Source organism: Triturus cristatus, chromosome 4_1 (genome assembly GCF_964204655.1).
Source record: "Triturus cristatus chromosome 4_1, aTriCri1.1, whole genome shotgun sequence".
Taxonomy (NCBI): Eukaryota; Metazoa; Chordata; class Amphibia; order Caudata; family Salamandridae; genus Triturus; species Triturus cristatus.
The window spans coordinates 173,069,723-173,089,525 of NC_140585.1; the positions used below are offsets into that span (position 1 = coordinate 173,069,723).

A 19,803-nucleotide genomic window follows, 5' to 3' on the forward strand; every position below is an offset into this window, starting at 1 on the left:
ATGTTAGTGAACATTATGTCTATTCCTGGCAAATGGTGGCCCATCTCTGATATATTATGTGAATTCTTGACAAAATTCAGTTTATTCCTGCCGTATTAGTGGGCTATCCTTGGCATATTAAGAGCATTCCTGATGGTGGCAGCTTAGCATCATGTTACTCTGGACAATGGCTCACTTAATCTCCCCAACGGCCCCCAGCGCCTTGAAACCCTTAAGGGTGCAATATGTTCGAGCTTTACAAATAGGAATTATTATTATGGTGATTCTGGCACAATTATATCCCTCAGTTTATTGCAGTTATTCTTGATGTAATTTTAACTATCTTTGTTGTTAATGAAAGTCCTTGTCACAGGATGGACATTTTTGTGATGTGTGACAGTAATACATGGGTTAATTTGATAAAAATGCCAAGGTAATGTTTGAGGACATAAAAATAAGTTTTGTTTATAGAGAAATAAAAATAAAATATTTTCTTAACAAAAATTACACTCCTTGATTAGAGGGGCTGTTCTAATATACCCAAATAAAAAACAACTGTGATTTATGGTAACGCTTCTGTATTTTCTGAAACTGCGCTGAATAATAGTATTTCTGAAGCATAATTAAAGCTGATATTTGAGTGATAATTCATCCTGAATTATGGGTGGCTTATTGGTGATATTGGTTTCTTGGCACCAGGGGGCGCTCACTTACATATCAAAATGTCTTCTATCAGACTGTCTGCCAGATATGATGTAAATTCTGTGTCATTGAGTATTTAAGACTAACCTAGCTATGGTGTTGATGGGCTGTAGTTGTGAGGTTTCCATAACTTTTTTTTTAATCAACTTAACCAGTCCAAAAAGATTCTCAGTCATAACAAATGACCTGGAAAGATGGGATAAAAAAGTAAAATGAAAAAAAATCTTAAAGTTATTTGAAATATGTCAGTGTAGCATTTTATACTCAGAGTTTTGAACAGCCCCTTATTTTTACTGCTCTTTAGCCAATGTGTAGGACATCTGAATAGTTAATCATGGTATGTGAAAACAGAGCTGAAAATGCAATACTTGTGTGAGGGCCTTTCTTTGGGTCCTTGGAAGATAATTATTACACCACAACTGTTTTTCCGTGATAGATCGTGCATGGAGAAAACGGCTGGTGAAAAAGCAAAACAAGCAGATTTCAGCGTGGTGAACAGTGAACCCAAATGTTGTACCTCGTGTTCAGTGGCAATATTTGGAATAGGAGGAATTAGTCAGTGGCAGCTGCTACAGAACAGGGTGGTGAGTCAGGTGGAGGGTGGCTAAAAACAAATCACTTACCTAGTTACGTTCGCAGCCTCTCCACTGTCCTCTTCTCATCCTCCTGACTCACAGAAGCAGGAAGCTTCCAGGCTTCCCTAAGCCAATCAAGACGCTGCTGTCACAATCATGACAGCAGCATCGTGATTGGTCTGAGCGGCCTGTTTGGCCACTCATACAGTGCCTGGGAACCTTGGGACAGTTCTCCACCCAGCTGTGCAACACAGCCGGGTGGAGAAATGCTGAGTGCTAAGTGCACATGATGGTTTGGCCGGCCCAAGACGGCTGGCCAAATCGTCATGCACACTTAGTAGTGCCTGTACCACTTCTCCTCCTGTGAATCAACCCAGCCCCGCCCCGCCCCAACCTGGCTCCGTGCAGAAAAATAACATGATAATAGCAATGTGTCTTGTCGTTTTATTTTTCCTTGTTGCACTGATCTGAGAGCAGTGGGGTGCCGCTCCTCCACCTTAGCTGCGGAGCCGGCACTTGAATTAGTTGCACCTTGTAAATGCCTCACCCCAGGCTATTGGTGTGTGTTAGACCTGGCACCTTGGCGTGGGTCTCCCTTCCACTTTTTTGCTGTTGCCTCATGTGTTTTTGCTGGTTATAGATGCTTTGGGCACTGTGCCACTGCTATTCAGTGCCACAGTGCAAGTGCTCCCTATGGTAAATTGATGTATGGATTAATGACTTCATGATTGGCTGGTTTGGTTTACTTGTCAGACCCTAGTGCAGTGCACTGAGTGTGCCAAGGGCTTGTGAACCAAATGCTGCTGGTGGGCTTGCAGCACTGGTTGTGCCACCCACAGAAGCAGCCTATAAAAGTGTGTCTCAGGTCTGCCATTGCAGAGCCTGTGTGAAGTCTGGTACTGCCATGTTGACTTGCCAGTCCCTAAACCTTCCCTTTTCTTCATATCAGACACCCCTATGCTAGGCCCAAGGGCAGGGTGCATTGTAAGTATAAGGTAGGACATGCCCTGGTGTGTGTGGCATGTCCTAATAGTGAATTACAGCCACATTTGTTTTTCACTATTGCAAGGCTACCTGTTCCCCATAGGCCAGAATGGCCAGTTTGATTATAACATCCTATAATCCTAACTGACCCAGGGAATATGGTAGAAATTCGAGTTTAGTATGCCTGAACTCAGAGTGATAAAATACAGTTGGTTTTAACATTCTGTGTTTGAAAATACCACTTTTAGAAAGGGCTGTGCCTTCCCTCCCCAATGCAGGCTCCACCTCCTGGGGTGTGTCTGATGTCCCTGGCCTACACTGTCAAAGGAAAGAAGGAGTCATGTAGACAAAGTGCTCCAGGACTGACCAGAACTGGTTTGGACTAGGCAAAGGCCTCTATGCCTTCAGAGAACAAAGAGAAAATGAGTGTAAAAGGGAGATCCAGACCCCAGAACCTTAAATCACTTTGGGAAACAAGAAGAACCTTTGCTGAGGAGAGGTACCAGAGAAACTGAGGAAGAGACTATCCCTAGCTGACTGCAGTTTGGGGGATTGGGCTGCAGTGGTTGCCTGACTGCCACAGAAAGGAGAAAGGAACTTTGTGCTTTTCAAATCAACTTGTGAAGGATCTCCAAAGGCTTGAGATAGAGCTTGCCTCCTGCTAAAGTCTCAGGGACAACAGACTTCACCAACCAGCTCCCCTGCCTTCCCTTGCTGGGAATTTAAGGACCTGCTAATGAGCTGGGCCTTCTGAGAGACTGCGTGTCGCTGGGAGTGCGACTCAAGACTAAGAAGCGTGTCGCCTCCGTTGTCGTCGCATCACCGGAGAAGAGTGTCGCAGTCGCAGCAGACGCCGTCGCATCACCGGAGAAGAGTGTCGCTGCCGCAGCTGCTGTCATTGCATCACTAAGAAAGCGTGCCGCCACTGTCGCATTGCATCACCGAGGCGCCCTGCATCCCTGGAGAAGACTGTCGCCGTCGCAGCAGACGCCGTTGCATCACCAGAGAAGCGTGTCGCAGGGCCTGTCGCGGCTCAGAAGATTCATTGAGTCGCTGCATGGCCGTCGGGCGTGCACGCATCGTTGTCGCATCAAGAAGAAGACGCCCTTTTGTTTCATTGCACCAGATCTTCATCGCATCACGGCGTTGCTGGTCGCATCGCCACGGAAGCGCAGTAAGAAACCGATGCATCACCTCCCCACGCGGAGAAGAACCGTCGCATCCCCTACACAGCAGTAGGGACCCGACGCATCACAGTTCTTGCGTGTAAGGAACCGACGCATCACCTTCCCTGCTTTGCTTTTGTTGTATAGCATTACGCATCCAAAGGTACGTTGAACTTAAAGTATCGCATTTACCATCTTAAGAGAACTGAGGGCCAGATGTAAGTGGCTAAATACCGGTCGGTAACGCCGAAATTCTGTAAATTTCAGCGTTACCGACCGGTATTTAGCCATTCCTAATGTAGGTAAGGAATCGGTAAATAAGGAATCGGTAAATACCGATTCCTTATTGCTCTTGCATTTAAGGAGTCGGTAATACCGAATCCTTAAATGCATTGTAGGAAGCACATTAAAGAGTGCTTTTGAGCCTTAAGAAATGGGTAATTACCACCAACTTCAAGTTGGTGGTAATTACCGATTTCCTTTAAAAAAATCACTTTTTTTGTTTTTTGTTAAGTGCCACGTGGCACACATTCATGCCCTTAGGGCATGTGTGTGCGCCACATGTGCACACATGCACATTTCAGGGTTGCAACAGGATGTCCTTTTGACACCCTGGCACCCTTGAAAGTGCTCCCGCTATTAGCGATTCAGTAATACCGAATCGCTAATAGTGAATGTCTTCACATTCATTCCTATGGGCCTCCAAGCCCATAGAAATGAATGGGTAGGTATTCCTTATTACCGAATCTCAATTACCGATTCGGTAATAAGGAATATTAAGGATTCGGTATTTTTTACCGAATCTTTACTTACATAGGAAATACCAATTTCTTAATAGCGAATCGGTAAAATTCGCTATTAAGAAATCGGTATTTCAGATTTACCTACATCTGGCCCTATGTTATTTCTACCATTCTTAAAGTACAGTATTATGGATTTTTGTCGTTTGTGGTCTTGTGTTAAGTCTATATAAAAGATACTTATTTACAACTTGTGTGGTGTCCATCTGTAGTGTTGTCACTGGGTTACTGTATGTGTTCACAAATGCTTTACACACTGCCTCTGAGATAAGCCTGCCTGCTCATGCCAAGCTACCAAGGGGGTGAGCAGGGGTTATTTTAGGAGTGTACCCCCTTACCCTGACTAGACGCAAGGGTCCCTATTTGGTCAAAGGTACCTACCTCTGCCAACTAGAGACCCCCAAATCTAACATTGGTGGTTAGCGGTGAGGATTCTGGACTTGCATTTGTGACTCATATACAGTGATTGGTGAAAACTAGTAGTGAGCGCAGACCAAAACGCAACCACATATGTTTGGTAGATTGTTTTTCCTGGGATTTTCTATTTTTGCAAAGAACTGCCAAGTTTAACCACCATGGATAAAGCAGCATCCATCACATCTGTTGATTATGATTGGAAAGAGGAGAAACTGGAATGCTACAATGTAAAACAGCTAAAGCACTTCTGCAGGAGATTTAAAGTTGCTATGACCGGTCTATCCAAGAAGGATGAGTTCCAAAAGGCACTGAGGGCCTGGGTGGAAGCAAGGAATACTCCTGAGAATGAGGAAGGGGATGAAAATGCAGATGAGCAGCTGGAAGGGCCATTGGGTCCAGGGGGAAGGAGAGCAACCTCCCCAGTAGGTAGCAGTGTTAGGCCTGTCCCCAGAGGAGTTGGAGGACAGAAAGGAGTGTAGGATGCATGAGATGGAGTTGACCAAGCTCAAGTTAAATGGGCAGTTAGAATTTGAATGGCAAAGTAGGAAATTGCCCCTAGAGGAAAAGAGGATGCAAATGGAGCATGAGAAACGTTTGAGGGAGATGGAATTGAAAGCAAGGAGCTTAGAAATTACTCCCTCTGGTGGCAGCACACCGTCCATGCCTGTGGAAGCTAGGGTGTATATTCCTAAAGATGTGGTGAAAGAGTTTTAGAATAATGATGACATTGGGCAGTGGTTCAAAGCCTATGAGGTAGCCATGTCTTCCCACCGGGTCCCTGAGAAGGATTGGGGAGCGGGGTTGTGGGGGCGGTTCCTTAGTGAGGGGCGGGATACACTGTTAGACTTGCCCTCTGAAGTCCATAATTCTTATAGCCACATGAGAGATGCGTTGATGTCCAGGTATGGGTTGACTCCTGAATTGTATCGATAGAGGTTAAGAAATTGCAAAAAGTTGGAGTCAAGCACATGGGTGGAATATGTAACTTTCTTTTGCAGAGCATTGGATGGTTGGGTGAAGGGTAGCAAAGTTAATGATTTTGATGGGCTCTTTGATTTAATTGCATGGGAGCACTTGTCAAGTAATTGTTTACCAGAGCTATGCCAGCACCTGATTGATAGCAGGCTGACTAACCCTAGGAAGCTTGCTGAGGAGGCGGACAGCTGGATGAGCACTCGGGTCCACAAGGGTCACGTGGAAGACTCAGCCAAGAGTGGGCAGGGTCCCCAGCAGAAGAGTGGGGGGGGCAAGGGTAAACAGAGGGAGTTCCATAAAGGGCCCAAAAGTAATTCCCAAGGTAACCAAGGGAAAGGTTCCCAGCCCGGGGCCCCGACAGATAGGCCTGTTCCCAGGGGACACCTGAGGTGCTTTACATGTGGTGAAGTGGGCCATAACTCTATTGATCCCCGGTGCCCACAGTATGGAAAACAGCATCCACTGGTGCACCATCCCGGCAGATGGCGAGTGTAGCCCTGGGGGAGGAGATGGGTGCCCAAGGTGGGTGGGGTCCCGCAGAGATGTCCCTTGTCTCTTTAGGAGACTGTGAGGTGGTCCCCAGGACCCAAGTGTCTGATAACTTGCTATCAGTAAGAATCACTTTTTTATTTCTTTAATCAAATTTCGGACTTGGTCACTCCTTGCCTTCCAAGCCAGTAGCTTGCTGCAGCCTTACCATACTCATAATGTGCTAACTGACTGGCCTCCCACTTCTCCTTTACTCTATCTCTCAGAATTCCTGCTAAGTTTGCTTTTAAATCAATTAAATCTTCCATCTCTTTTTCACTTGCCCCCCTATTTCCTACGTCCACTAAGCCTGCCTCCAGCTTTCGAATCTGCTCCTCCAGATCTGAGACCCTACTATAATATAGTCGCCTTTTCTTAGCTGCCAAGGCTCCTAACCTACCTCGTAAGTAGGCCTTATAGGCATCCCAAACAATCTCTGTCTTAGCTGAACCCTGGTTTCTTTCAAAAAATTCGTTCATCTCCTCCTTTAAAACTTCCAGTGTCTCCTCTTCAAATAATATTGTTCGATCCAACCTCCAGATTGTACCCAATGTGCTATCACCTATTGTCAACCGGAGAGAAATAGCTGAATGATTGGATAGATGCACTCCAACATGTCCAACCTGCACTACTGAATCTACCCTCCTCTGGTCCACCAAGATAAAATCAATCCGACATTTATGGTTGTATTTTTTTTATAAAAAGTAAAACCTAGCTGCTGACCAAACTTACATCTCCAAATATCACATAACCCCCACTGATTCATCAGCAATCTGACTCTATTCGACATCTTGGGATTTATAGCCGCTCTACTGTTTTCAGACCTATCTAATTTATGATCCAAAACTGTATTGAAATCACCTGCCATGATAATCTGACCAGGAAAGTTCAAAAGCTCCTTGACTAAATCCTCTAGTAGACCAATATCATCCTGGTTTGGACCATAATATCCCACCAAAATGAGGACCTGCCCAAACAATTTTAACTTAACTATCAACCACCTCCCTGCTATACTTGAGGCCTTACCTTCTATTGAAATATTTAAACCTTGTTTAACTAGTATTGCCACTCCTTTGGTTACTGCTGTCTGCCGCGTGTAAACTGCATGGGCCAGCCACCTTTGTGCTGAAAACAACTTCTTACTCTCCTCCTCCGTCAGATGAGTCTCCTGTAGTATTTCTCTGAGTTTTGCCAGCGGTGGAATGATGGAGATTGGACGAAAATTGTGGAGGTTAGCCTGGTCAGCCATTGTGTTTTTTTAGGATGGGGGTGACCTGCCTTGACTTTAGGGTAATCCGGGATTGACTCTTGAAGCAGGTAGGTGTTAACTATCTTCGTTCAGAGAGGGATTATGGATGATCTGATCTCCTTGAAGGGGTTCGGAGGTACGGGGTCATTAAATGGTTGGAAGGTTTCAGAGTAGCCGGGGCTTTTCGAATGGTGCTCTCATCAACGGTTTGGAATAGCCTCCAAGAGTCATTGCTTTTGGGTGGGAAAACCAGACGTTGTGGGGGCACATCCAACCCAGAGGATATAAAGGTGGCAGGTAGATTCTCACAGGCTGCCAGTAGTTCCAGTTCAATCTTTGTTGATTTATCACGGAAGAAGAAAGCAAATTCTTCACAGTCTGGCTGCTGACAGGGTCCTACGGAGGACGGAATAGGTGGGTTGTTAGATTGAAGCTTGATAAGCTCAAACTGTTTTTTGGGTCGATTTTTTGCTTTTGCTTGGTCTAGATGTTCCATGAGGTAGCTAGCTTTAGAGGATCTGATGTATTTATTATATAAGTTTCTGAGAGATCTCAGCTGAGCAAGATGGCCCATGGAGGGTGAGGATGTCCAGATACGTTCTGCTAGTCTTAGATTTCTTCGCTCCGTATTTAGGATCCTGTTGTACCAAGGTTTGGAGATTTTAGAGGGTATTCTTTTCAGTTGTAGTGGTGCCATAGAGTCTATTATGTTGGACAACGAGCGATTGTAGTGATCTGTGAGGTCATCAACAGCAAACATGTCCGGGGGAAAAGGCAGGATGCTGTCTGTGCGGGAGGACAGATCATATAGGTTAATGTTTCTCAAATTTCTTTGCCAGAGTCTAGGTTTCTGCAGCTCAGATTTAATGGTTCTCACCAGTTCAGATAGATTAAAGTTAAATGGAGCTGCTCTTGCCAATGGCCAGATCTAAGGAAGCTCCCTTGTTGTGTGTAGGATATTATATTTTTGAATGAGGTTGAGGTCTGATATGAAGAATTTGAGGCTATTAACTGACACGTCATTTGGGCCATTCCAATGCAGGTTAAAGTCCCCCAGGAAGTTCTGGGTGCCGTGAGAGCCCACATTCGTTGAAATGATTTCCATGATCTGTTCTATAAAAGGGGAATTGCCTCTTGGAGGGTGGTAGAGCGCGTGGAATTTACAAGCATGCTTGTTGTTGCATGAGACCTCGAAGCACAGGTATTTGCACAATGACAGGGAATCAGAGTGAAGTAGTCTAACTGATAAATTGCTATGATTAATCCATGCGATGCCTCGACCAAGCCCAACCAATCTATCAAGCCTGATGATCGTATAGTTAGGGGGCACTTGAAGATTGATTATCGGTACAACAGATTTGTTAATCCAAATTTCCCTCAGCACTAAAATGTCTGGATCATTTGCCAGGATGAGGTCAGCGATGTCTGCAGTGTGGCGGACTGCAGATCTGCAGTTGAGAAGCATGCATTTAGGCTGTGGTATGGGATAATCTGAGGAAATAGTGGTGGTGGGGACTATGGTGGGGTTGTTATTATTTAACGATCTAGTGTTAGCCGTAGGTACTCTAACCCAGCATGAAGCGCTGAATGAGATCCTATTGTGCATAGAGAATCCCTGCTTCCCTATTCTTCAGAATGAGTCCATAATAAGTTCCAGAACCTCAGTGCTTTATAGATGCAAGACAGAATCAAAGAAACACTTCTAAAGAATATTAGTTATAGTTGTATTTAGCATCAGAACCCCAAGATTTCTAGGAGGCAATCCAGGTACCATCTGATTTTCGAACATGCGTTTCTTTTCCCTTTTAATTAGATTTGACTCCTTGCTATATGACACTGACCCATTTGGTCCTTTCTTATTGGACAAACGGTAGATCCCTGTTTATATTGCCCTGCCTTTTTTGGTCCAATCTCTTTACCCCCACTGGTAGCACTGCAACTTGCGTCACTTCTCTCATGGAGTATTATGCCACTCACAGACTACCAATTTAAGATTTTACTCGCTGAGTCTCAAGTTACCATTGCTAATATGAATCCAAATAACCTTGGCTCTAGGGGCGACTTGATGTCACTGATGGACTGTAATGCTTTTAACCCCTTCCCTGTGGGGGTAATTCCCCCATGGTGCGGGGGGAAGGGGAGCCGCGGTGCCGCTGTGCTCGTCACGAGCTCAGCTCGTCATGACTCACAGTGGAGCTGTGCTCATGACGAGCTGAGCTCCTCACGACGCCGCCCACTGATTTATTCTCCCACACAAGTGGGGAATTTATCGCGCGTGGGCGGGCCGCGGCCGTTATGACGAGCTCAGCTCGTCATGAGCACAGCTCCACTGTGACTCATGACGAGCTCAGCTCGTCATGAGCATGGAAGGGGTTAAGATTATCTACCCTTCAATCGATCCAAGAGCGTGGCCAAGAGCTTTAAACATATTCTTCTAAAACTAAACTTGGAAACACTCATATTTGATGCTTATTATTGTGCTAATAAAGGAGCAGTGGTTACAGATCTTATCTTCTTCACCAACAGAAGAGCACAATGGAGGAGAGCTGTCACTGCACCCCTACAAATTAATACCTCTACGAAAACTCCACATGGGCTTTGCATCACCATAACTCCTTCACAGGATTTTTCTATGCGGAGGCAACGATCTCCCTATACATTAATGGAAACAATCTCATGCAATCTTCTGATCACAATCTAGAGAGCTTTGACAAAATCTTCATGAAGATCAAAAGCACAATGCCTAACAATGCCCATATCTCCTCTCATTGTCATTACCTCCCACCACTCAGTAACTGAAACACGGGTATCTGCCCCTCCCTCTTCCATCCTATCCACAATGCCATCACCTAACCCTAACCCTCCATAATTGCTGATATTAGAAAACCTAGAAATTATAATCACTGCCCGGTATTAGTCAATAGCCCCAACTCGATGATTACACAGGCGACGATACTAGCACCTGTGCCGTTCTCAGACTCTCTTGAGCTGATCCGCCAACAACAGAGATTGCCTATCGATGTTGCATCTATTAAGATGCTGCCTAGCCTTCTCCCTACCATCTCACCCAGCAGTCTCTCCCCAGCCCTCCACTTCCAGCCTCTCCTTCACACAACACTAATGGTTCCCTTGGGCTGCAGACCTCCCTCATCACACCAGAGAGCACTCCCTCACCACCCCTAGCCCACACTACGTTTCCATCCACAAGGATAAACCCTCTTCCCTTGAGGACAAACTTACTGACCTTAGTCAAGACCTTCAGTTAGTTAAAGCCAATCTCCAGAACTTTATACACATCGCCTCTAAGCTTGAGAGACACTTAAATCTTAACTTGACCTCTGGGGATATTAGAAGCCCCCACACTAACCATCCTGCTCCATCCACTAAGAAATGACCCAACATCTCTTACCATGTTTTAATAACTAACAGGAATTCATCTTTCTTGCTCTGGAACTTTCAACTCTAATACAATCCTACTTCCAGACCCGAAAGGGTCACTAAACACCTGTCCGATGTTGACATACACTCCCTTTTGCTCTCATATACCAATATTCATTATGACTTAACACCTCCGCAGAGCACCATTTAGACTACTCCCTCCAACCCACTCTCAATAACAGATCCTTGAACAAGCACAACCTTCTACAAATCCACATGACACAACAGGAGACATTAGTTACCAAATCTCATGTTAGATCTCTGCTCCTTAGTTGCAGATCGGCGGTAAAACATTCAGGTAACATCGCTCATCTCATTCTCACCCAAGACCTCAACCTCCTTATCCTTACAGAAACATGGCTCAATGATTCGTACCCGCCTACTTTTGACATAGTAGTACGACCCAACTAGAACATCATCAGACTTGATAGATCCAGTACAATGGGTGAACGCATAGCATGCATTTACCGCTCCATGCTCACCCTAAAACTATCAAAAATGGATACTATGTCATTATGTGAATATCTGCGTATAGCAATATGGAACAATAACAGATCTGTAAACTTCACACAATCTACCACTCCCTGAGTGAACAAATGATGGAGACCAGCTCCTCTAACCCAGACCAACACATTAATCAGATCTTACTTGGAGATTTCAACATACACTGGAAGTACTTAAATGACCCTATTCTTAAAACCGTCAAGGCCTTCCTTACAGACCTCAACCTCACCCAATTTTGCAAAGGTCCCAAACACAATGGGGGCTCTACCCTTGATCTAATCATCGCTAAGGACAACATGATTCAACTTGATTCCATAATCCCTTGTGACTGGTCTGATCACTTCTTAATCTCCTTCCTTATTCTGGAAAATGTGCTATCTAGAAAGGTGCCACTACTTAAACACAGACAATGGTCCAGAGACCTTAGAAGGATTAAACCTACTGAGCTAATTGTTATTAGCAACAACATCCTACCTCCTCCCGCAAACATGATAAACACAAATTGCTTTTTCCGATCACTACACTAAATCCATGACAGACATACTGGGCACAATTGCTCCAAAGCAATTTAGGAGATTACCAGGCAGACAGTCCAAACCATTGTTCAATGACAATCTAAATGAGGAAAGGCGTAATGTAAGGCTTGTTGAGAGAATGAGGAGATTCTCCCCATCTGGATCGTATCTCAAATATTTGAAGGCAGTAAGAAACTCCAACAAACACATACACACATTAAAAGCAGAATACTTCAGACTGCGATTAGATAATGCCCAAAACAGGCCTAAAAATCTTTTTTAAATCCTCAAACAACAAACGTCACTCTAAACGACACTCTGTTGACAAGGTCACACTACCAAATGGGAATGAGTTCTCTCCACTTCATCAATAAGACAAGGAAGAATGAATTGGACTTGTTACCCGCATGTCAGCTTTTAATCTGTATTGACCATCCCAGTCCTCTCCTGGTGCAACATCCAGTCAGCTCTCCTCCTGGATATTCGACTAAGAATAAAGCTACTTGGTCCTCCTTCAAAATCCCTGGCAAATTCAACATATTCACAATAGCAACCTTTTTAAAACCATCTAACTTTTTTTATGATCCTCCGCCAGTTAAACTTGTCAGAGAGCTCAGATTTTGCCTACTCCATTTCTGGTGGAAGATCATCAAAGCATCTCTTTCTCGGGGCATGGTCCCTGATAGCCTAATGATTGGACAGGTAAGCCCAATCTTAAAAGAACTGAATGCTGACCAATCTGATCCCAACAACATTCATCCTATCTCCAACATCCTGACTCCAGCAAAACCTTTGGAGAAATGCATACACCTACAATCCTGTGACCACATTGAACAATTCCAATTGCTAGACCAATACCAATCTGGTCATAGCACTGAAACGGCTCTAAAGCATTTCGTCAATGATGCCCTGAGATGGCTCGATCAGAATGAATCCTGTATACTTATACTCCTTGATCTCTCAACTGTGTTTGATACAGTCAAACATGACTACATGGTTGACCTCCTCACAAATAAGATGGGATATTGGGTCCCGTTTTAAAATGGTTCCCCTCTTTCCTTCAAAACAGAACTCAGATATTCAAAATCAACCAATCATTATCAGACACTACACCAGTACCAATTGGTGTACCCCAAGGTTCCACACTCTCACCCATGATATTCAACCTGCTCATGGAATCTCTTACGGACATTTTGAAGAACTCAAACATCCATTACCACATGTATGCTGATGATACACAACTGTATCAAAACCTCTCTATACCTGAAGATATCAAAACACTGCACTGCACTCTGCCAAAAACCCAACAATGGCTGACACGCAATCACCCCATGCTCAACACCCTGAAAACGGAACTTCTTTTGATCACCCCTCACAATCTCTCGGCCCCTATAGAAGATTGGATCAAACAACTCACAGCACTCAACAACTTCCACCATATTATTGACTCTACTCGAACTCTAGGTATCCCTCTGGACAAACATCATAATATGCTAAATCATATCAGTGCAACCATCAGAGGAGCCAACCACCAAATTAAAATGTTAAGAAAACTCAACCTGTTTCTGCCCCCTATGGATTTTCAATTAGCAGTTCAATCTCTGGCCATCTCCTGATTAAATTACTCTTGCTGGCCTACCCAAGGCAAAGTTGGCCCCGTTAAAGGCCACATTGAACTCAGCGGCCAGAATCATAACAGATTCCAGAAGAATATTCCACATTACTCCAGACTTAAAACATCCTAATTTGGCTCCCATTTAAATTAAGAATCCAATTAAAGATTGCATGCATGATGCACAAAGCCGTCCATCACAACACTTCTGTATACTTGGCCAATAAACTTGAGTTATCTGGGTGGCAGGCACTCCTTAAGAAGCACCAACTCTCCTTTATTGAAACTTCAGAAGAGCAAAAAAAAGAAACCTTACAACTGCTCCTTCTCTGGCCTTGCCCCAGAATTTGAAACACTCTAGCTCTAGAAATCAGGACATACCGCTTGTCCGCCTACTTCAAAAAAGAAACAGAAAAGCTCTTGATGCTTAGATTCTTTCTCCAGGAGCGATGAAACTTCTTCAGCGTGGCTAGTGTTGGGTAGACTTCAAGTGGCTCTTAGAACTGTTACGCTAAATGATACACTGTATATATGTAACTCCATGGTTATTCCTTCTCCGCTTGTCATTAGTTTTTCTCCTTTCCCAATATTCTATGACTTTATGGCTATTTGTACAGGGCACTGACACCCGAATTGGGCAATGTTCACGCTATATAAAACGCCAAAAATAAATAAATGTGTTAAACAATCTGCAAACATTTAGTAGATTGGTAGGTGGTGGAGAGTCCCTTTAAAGCCGTTCAAGAAAAAGTTTTGCGCCCTAATGGCACCTGAAGGGACAAACTAGATACAGTATAGTCCCCATCCACTGATGCCCCACTGACAATCGCATGATCTATGAGTCGGAACTCTACCAACCTTCACTGCAGACACCAAAATCTCTGCACTTTTCCCAGTTCTTCTTTAACACAGCTTGCTTCTGGGCACAGCTGATAGTCCAATAACTGGAGACTCCAGGACCCCTGTACAGGGCTTAGTAGGTGTCACTGTTGTTTCGATTTTGCAGCATATAGAAAATACTGGCCCATGCATCACTTGCTGGGCTCCTAGTTAGCACAAAAAGAGAAGAGAAAATACAAATTGTTTTTAGTGGACGGAAGCTCTTAAATGGGTAATGTATGAACACCTTGTGATTGGAGAAATGGTATGTTTTATGTATATTTTGTATAATAACATTTCACCATAACTTTTGTTGACAGCTTCTTATTCGCTATGGCAGCACCAGCTGTGGTGACCCAATATATTCCCAATCCTAACTTCAACCCTGCTCATCAGGTGGCGAGTCCTTATCAGGGGCCTTATTTTCCAAAGAAGTTCATTAAAGGAGAACCAAAGGCACTTGGAGTAAGTACTGGGGATTTTGAAAAATGATTGTCTTCATCTACCATGGCCAGTTCTAAAATTATTTAATAACTCATCTAACACATATATGGAACTTGCTGTGCAAAGTTTTAGTTCAGGCAGACGCCAAGCATTTCAAATAAAAAATTATTAAAATCCTTAACTCAATATGGAGGGGACAGAGCAGACATGAAGTGTATTAATAGAAATCTAGGCATTTTTGTTGATGTGGTTTTCATGGTAATACCCTGTTAGAAAAGGGGTCTCTAGTTGGCAGAGGTTTGCCCTCTGTCCAACTTGGGGCCTCCACTCTAGTTAGAGTAATTAACTTGTGCTCACCCTCTTGTAGGTTGGCACAGAGCAGGCAGGCTTAACTCAAGAAGCAATGTGTAAAGTATTTGTGCAACACACACACACACACACAACCACACACAACCACACACACACACACACACAACCACACACACGCACACACATGCACACAACCACACACACACACACACAACCACACACACACACAACCACACACACACACACACAGCCACACACACACACAATAAAAACACTGCAAACAGACTCCACATAGGTGTAGAATAAAGAGAATATGTATCTGAGTAAAACAAGACCAACATGACAAACTTCTAATAAGTGGAAGTCGAGATATGAATTTTTAAAGACTAAGGGGCCCATTAGGATCTCGAGCGGATCGCCACCGCCCGCATGGCGGTGGTGATCCGCCCGAGATCCGTCCCCGCCTGCCACCCATTTCCCCCCTGCCATATTACTATGGTGGGGGGACCGTGACGGACGGAAAGACCGTCCGCCGCTTTTCCGACCGATCAACAAGTCGACCGGGCTGAAAAGAGTTTAATATGGTGACGGTGTCTGTGAGACACCGCCAGCCATATTACTATGGGCGTGGAAACATGCCTTTCTGTGGTGGCATTGCCGCCACGGAAAGGCATGCAGGAATTGCTTGCGGGGGCCCGTTGCTGGTCCCCAGGGACTCTGGGGGGTGGGGGGTGCACATGGGGGTACTTATGTATCAGTATGCAGATGAATGCAGATGAATCACTCAGCCATTCCTTAGTGTGTGTATGTCTAGAGGGAATGCACAAAGTCTAGCTGTCACCCAGCCCAGATGTGTATTGGAGACAGGCTGCAGACACACAGAGCAAAGTTAAGAGCTGAGAAATGTCAATTTTCTAAAAGTGGCATTTCTAAAATGGTAATGTCAAATCCAACTTTACCACTAAAGAGGATTTATCACCACCATTCCAAAGATATGAAACATTAAGTAGTTACTCCTTTCCAATCAGGAATTACAGCTTAAGAGTGTTTTAAGGAACTCCCAATGCTAGCCTATAGAAGGAGTAGCCCTCTCGGCAGTGAAAAAATGAATTTATCAGTTTGTCACTGTCAGGACAAGTAAGACTTAAACGTGCATGTCCTGCCTTTTAGTTACAAAGCACCCTACCTTACGGTCACTTGGGGCCTCCCTTACGGATGACTTATGTGAAATAAAAGGGGATGTTAAGGCTTAGCAAGTGGTTTTAAATGCCCAGTTAAAGTGGCAGTGAACTGCACATACAGGCCCTGCAATGGCAGGCCTGAGACAGGTTTGTAAGGTTATACAATCTGTGCTGCTGGGTGGCACAATCGGTGCTGCAGGTCCACTTGTAGCATTTAGATTACAATCCCCAGGTATGTAGTATACCACTTTACAAGGGACTTACAAGTAAACTAAATATGCCAACTTTGCACACACAAATGTTACCAAGTTAACCATATTTATGGGGGAGAACATACACTTTAGAAGTGGTCAGCAGTGGTAAAGTACTCAGAGCCCAACAAAAAGATCACCCTAAAAAATGATGGGTCTAACACTTGTCTAACACGTGTCTCCTCCCAGCTGAAAATGAGGAGAGCTACCCAACCTCCTAGGGAGTTCTCATCACTAAGGGGGAAAAAACTGGACAGACTCTCAGCATTTGGTGTGGTCGACTCCTGGTCTTTGTTCCATACTTAGTCTATACCCTGTAGGGAAATGGACCACCTGAACAATTTTGGATTTACACCCCTCATTTGCATGAGCCACCTGAGGGGCCTGTGGTCAGTCTGAATCAGGATTTAGTGCCAAACAGGTATTGCCTCAACTTCTTCAGTTCCCAAACCACAGCAAAAGCTTTTCTCTCTATTGCACTCTACCTTTGTTCCCCGGGGAGTAACCTCCTGGAAATGAAGGCTACAGGGTGGTCCAGGCCCTCCTCACTGAGCTGTGAAAGTACTGCCCCTATGCCATGTTCTGAGGTATCTGTCTGTACGATAAACTCCTTGGAGAAGTCAGGGGCCTTAAGCACAGGTGCTGTGCACATGGCTTGCTTTAGGGAGTCAAATGCTTTTTGGCATGCCTCTGTCCAAATCACATTTCTGGTCTGCTTCTTCGAAGTCAGCTCTGTCAAGGGAACAACAATGGTGCCATAATCCTAGACAAACGTCTGATAGTACCCAGTAAAGCCCAAGAATGCTCTGACCTCTGTCTGGGTTGTGGGGGCCGCCAGGCCTTGATAGTTTCTATCTTGTCCTGACAGGTTTGCACCTTTGCCCTGTCCACCAGGTGTCCCAAGTACAACACAGACCCCTGGCCTATCTGGCACTTCCTGGCCTAGATAGTCTGGCCTGCCTGTTGCAGGGCCTGAAGCACTTCCCGGAGGTGGAAGAGGAGGCCCTCCCAACTACCACTGAAGACAGCTACGCCATCCATGTAGGCAGATGAGAAGGCCTCCAATCCAGCAAGGACCTGGTTCACCAGCCTCTGGAAGGTGCAGTAGCATTAATTAATCCAAAGGGCATCACCCTAAACAGATAGTGGCCCTCTGGAGTGGAGAAGGCTGACCCCTCCTTGGCTCACACTGTTAGGGCGATCTGCCAGTACCCTGTTGTAAGATCAAAGGTAATTAAGTACTGGGCAATTCCTACCCGGTCAGTGAGCTCACCCACTTGTGGGATGGGATGAGCATTAGTCTTGGTCACAGAATTTAGCCCTCTGTAATCTACACAGAACCTCTTTTCAGGTATGGTGCCTGGTGGGGCAGATCACCCCCAACTCCAGCATCTTAGACACTTTGCTCTTGGTGCTGGTCCTTACCTTAACCGACAGCCTGTAAGATTTATTCTTGACAGGGAGGTTGTCCCCTGTGTCCACAACTTGGGCACACAGGTGGGTAATCCCAGGAAAAAAAGAGAACAGAGAGGAGTACTGTCCCAACACTTGGTGGCAGTCTCTCTGTTGCTCAGGAGTTAGAGTGGGGGAAAGGATCACTCTTTCCACAGACCCATCCTTCTCCTCTGAGGCTAAGAGGTCAGGGAAAGGTTCACTCACCTATTCCTCAGCCCCATCTGTCACCAACAACATGGTGAACTCAGACCTCTCAAAGTGGGGTATGAGGCAATTGATGTGAAGTACCCTGTGGGGTTACCTGGGTGTCTTCAGATCCACCAGGTAGGCAGCCTTACCCTATTTCTCAATCACATCATAGGGCCCAGCCCATCAGTCCTGAAGGGCACTGAGTTCCACGGGTTCCATCACCTACACTTTCTGTGCAGGCTGTAATTCCACAGTGGTAGAATTTTGGTCATAACACTCCTTTATCACAGCCTGACTAGCTTCTAAGTTGTCAGAAGCGTATTTCCACAACTTAGACATTTGGCTGCGGAAAGGCCAGCATGTAACTGATTACATCCTGGGGAACTTTCCTGGGAGCTTGCTCCCACTCCTCATTCACCAAACTGAGAAGTCCCCTGACAGGGTGCCCATAAAGAAGCTCAAAGGGACTGAAGTCCACACATTACAGTGGTACCTCCCTGTAGGAAAACAACAGGCAGGGCAAGAGGATATCCAACATTTTTCTCAGGCCCTCAGGCAGACACCTAATCATGCCTTTCAGGGTCTTGTTGAATATCTCCACAAGCCTATTGTTTTGGGGGTGGTAAGAGGTGGAGAACTTCTAAGTCACTCCAAACTCTTTCCATATTGACTGCATATAAGCAGACATGAAGTTTGTGCCCCTGCCCAACACAACCTTCTTGGGTAAACCCACTCGGGTAAAAATCCCCATCAGGGCCCTTGCCACCACAGGTGCAGTTATTGTCATCAGAGAGATGGCCTCTGGGTACCGAGAGGCATGATCCACCAGAACCAGGTTAACCTGTGGCCAGAAGTAGACTGGGGATCCATAGGCCCAACAATGTTAATGCTCATTCTCTCAAAGGGGATGCTAATAACAGGTAACACAGGTTCTATAGAATGCATCTGAGGATGTCCCTCTCTAGGGCCAGTAAGAGCGGGGGACAATCCATGCAAAGTTCTTGTCTTAGCCTAAGTGTCCTGCCAGGGGTATCTTGTGATCAAGCTCCAGTAAGAAGGCTCTGTAGCATTGGGAGACAACCAGGGCCATTGATGCCCCTTGCACAGGAGCCTTAGACTCACTGTAAAAGATGTTGTCCTCCCAGTAAATGTGATAGCTCCCAGAGACATCACCTGCTGCTTGGTCTTCAGGCTGGTGCCTCATGTCCTCAAAGGTTGGACACTCCCTCTGTGGCCTACAGAACTCCTCCTTGGTGGGGCCTCCTTCCGCATGCCAATCAGCAGGTATATACAGGTCAGCAAGGGAAATCATGTCCTCCTCAGTGAGCTCCAAGGTGGGCACCGCAGGTGCCCCGCCCATCTTACTGATGGTATATTCATGGCTGGTTTCCCACGTCCTCTGCCTTTCCCCTTTTTATCAGCTGGCTGTGCCATTGTTCCAGGCTCCAGCCCCTTCTGAATCCCTTCCCGGGCAGCCACGGACCTTTTTGTTGCGCAGATCCAATCAGGTAACCCCAACATCTCTATATAAGCCTTGAGCGCCACTTCTTTCCAAATAGTGTGCTCAAGGTCATTACCCAACAAACAGTCCACAGGCATGGCAGGGCTCACAGCAACTTTCAGAAGACCTGAAAACCCTCCCCACTCAAAT

The 19,803-nt window shown here is 45.3% G+C and overlaps 1 protein-coding gene across 1 annotated transcript in view; it reads left to right on the forward strand.

Moving 5' to 3' along the window:
• Positions 1–19,803, forward strand: part of LOC146853830 (membrane-spanning 4-domains subfamily A member 4A-like) — a 227,779-nt gene that overhangs the window by 13,341 nt on the left and 194,635 nt on the right. Inside the window, exon 2 of the mRNA XM_085651828.1 lies at positions 14,644–14,788. Coding sequence (XP_085507954.1) covers positions 14,657–14,788 — 132 coding nt within the window. The 5' untranslated portion in view covers positions 14,644–14,656. The remainder of the gene's footprint in view (positions 1–14,643; positions 14,789–19,803) is intronic.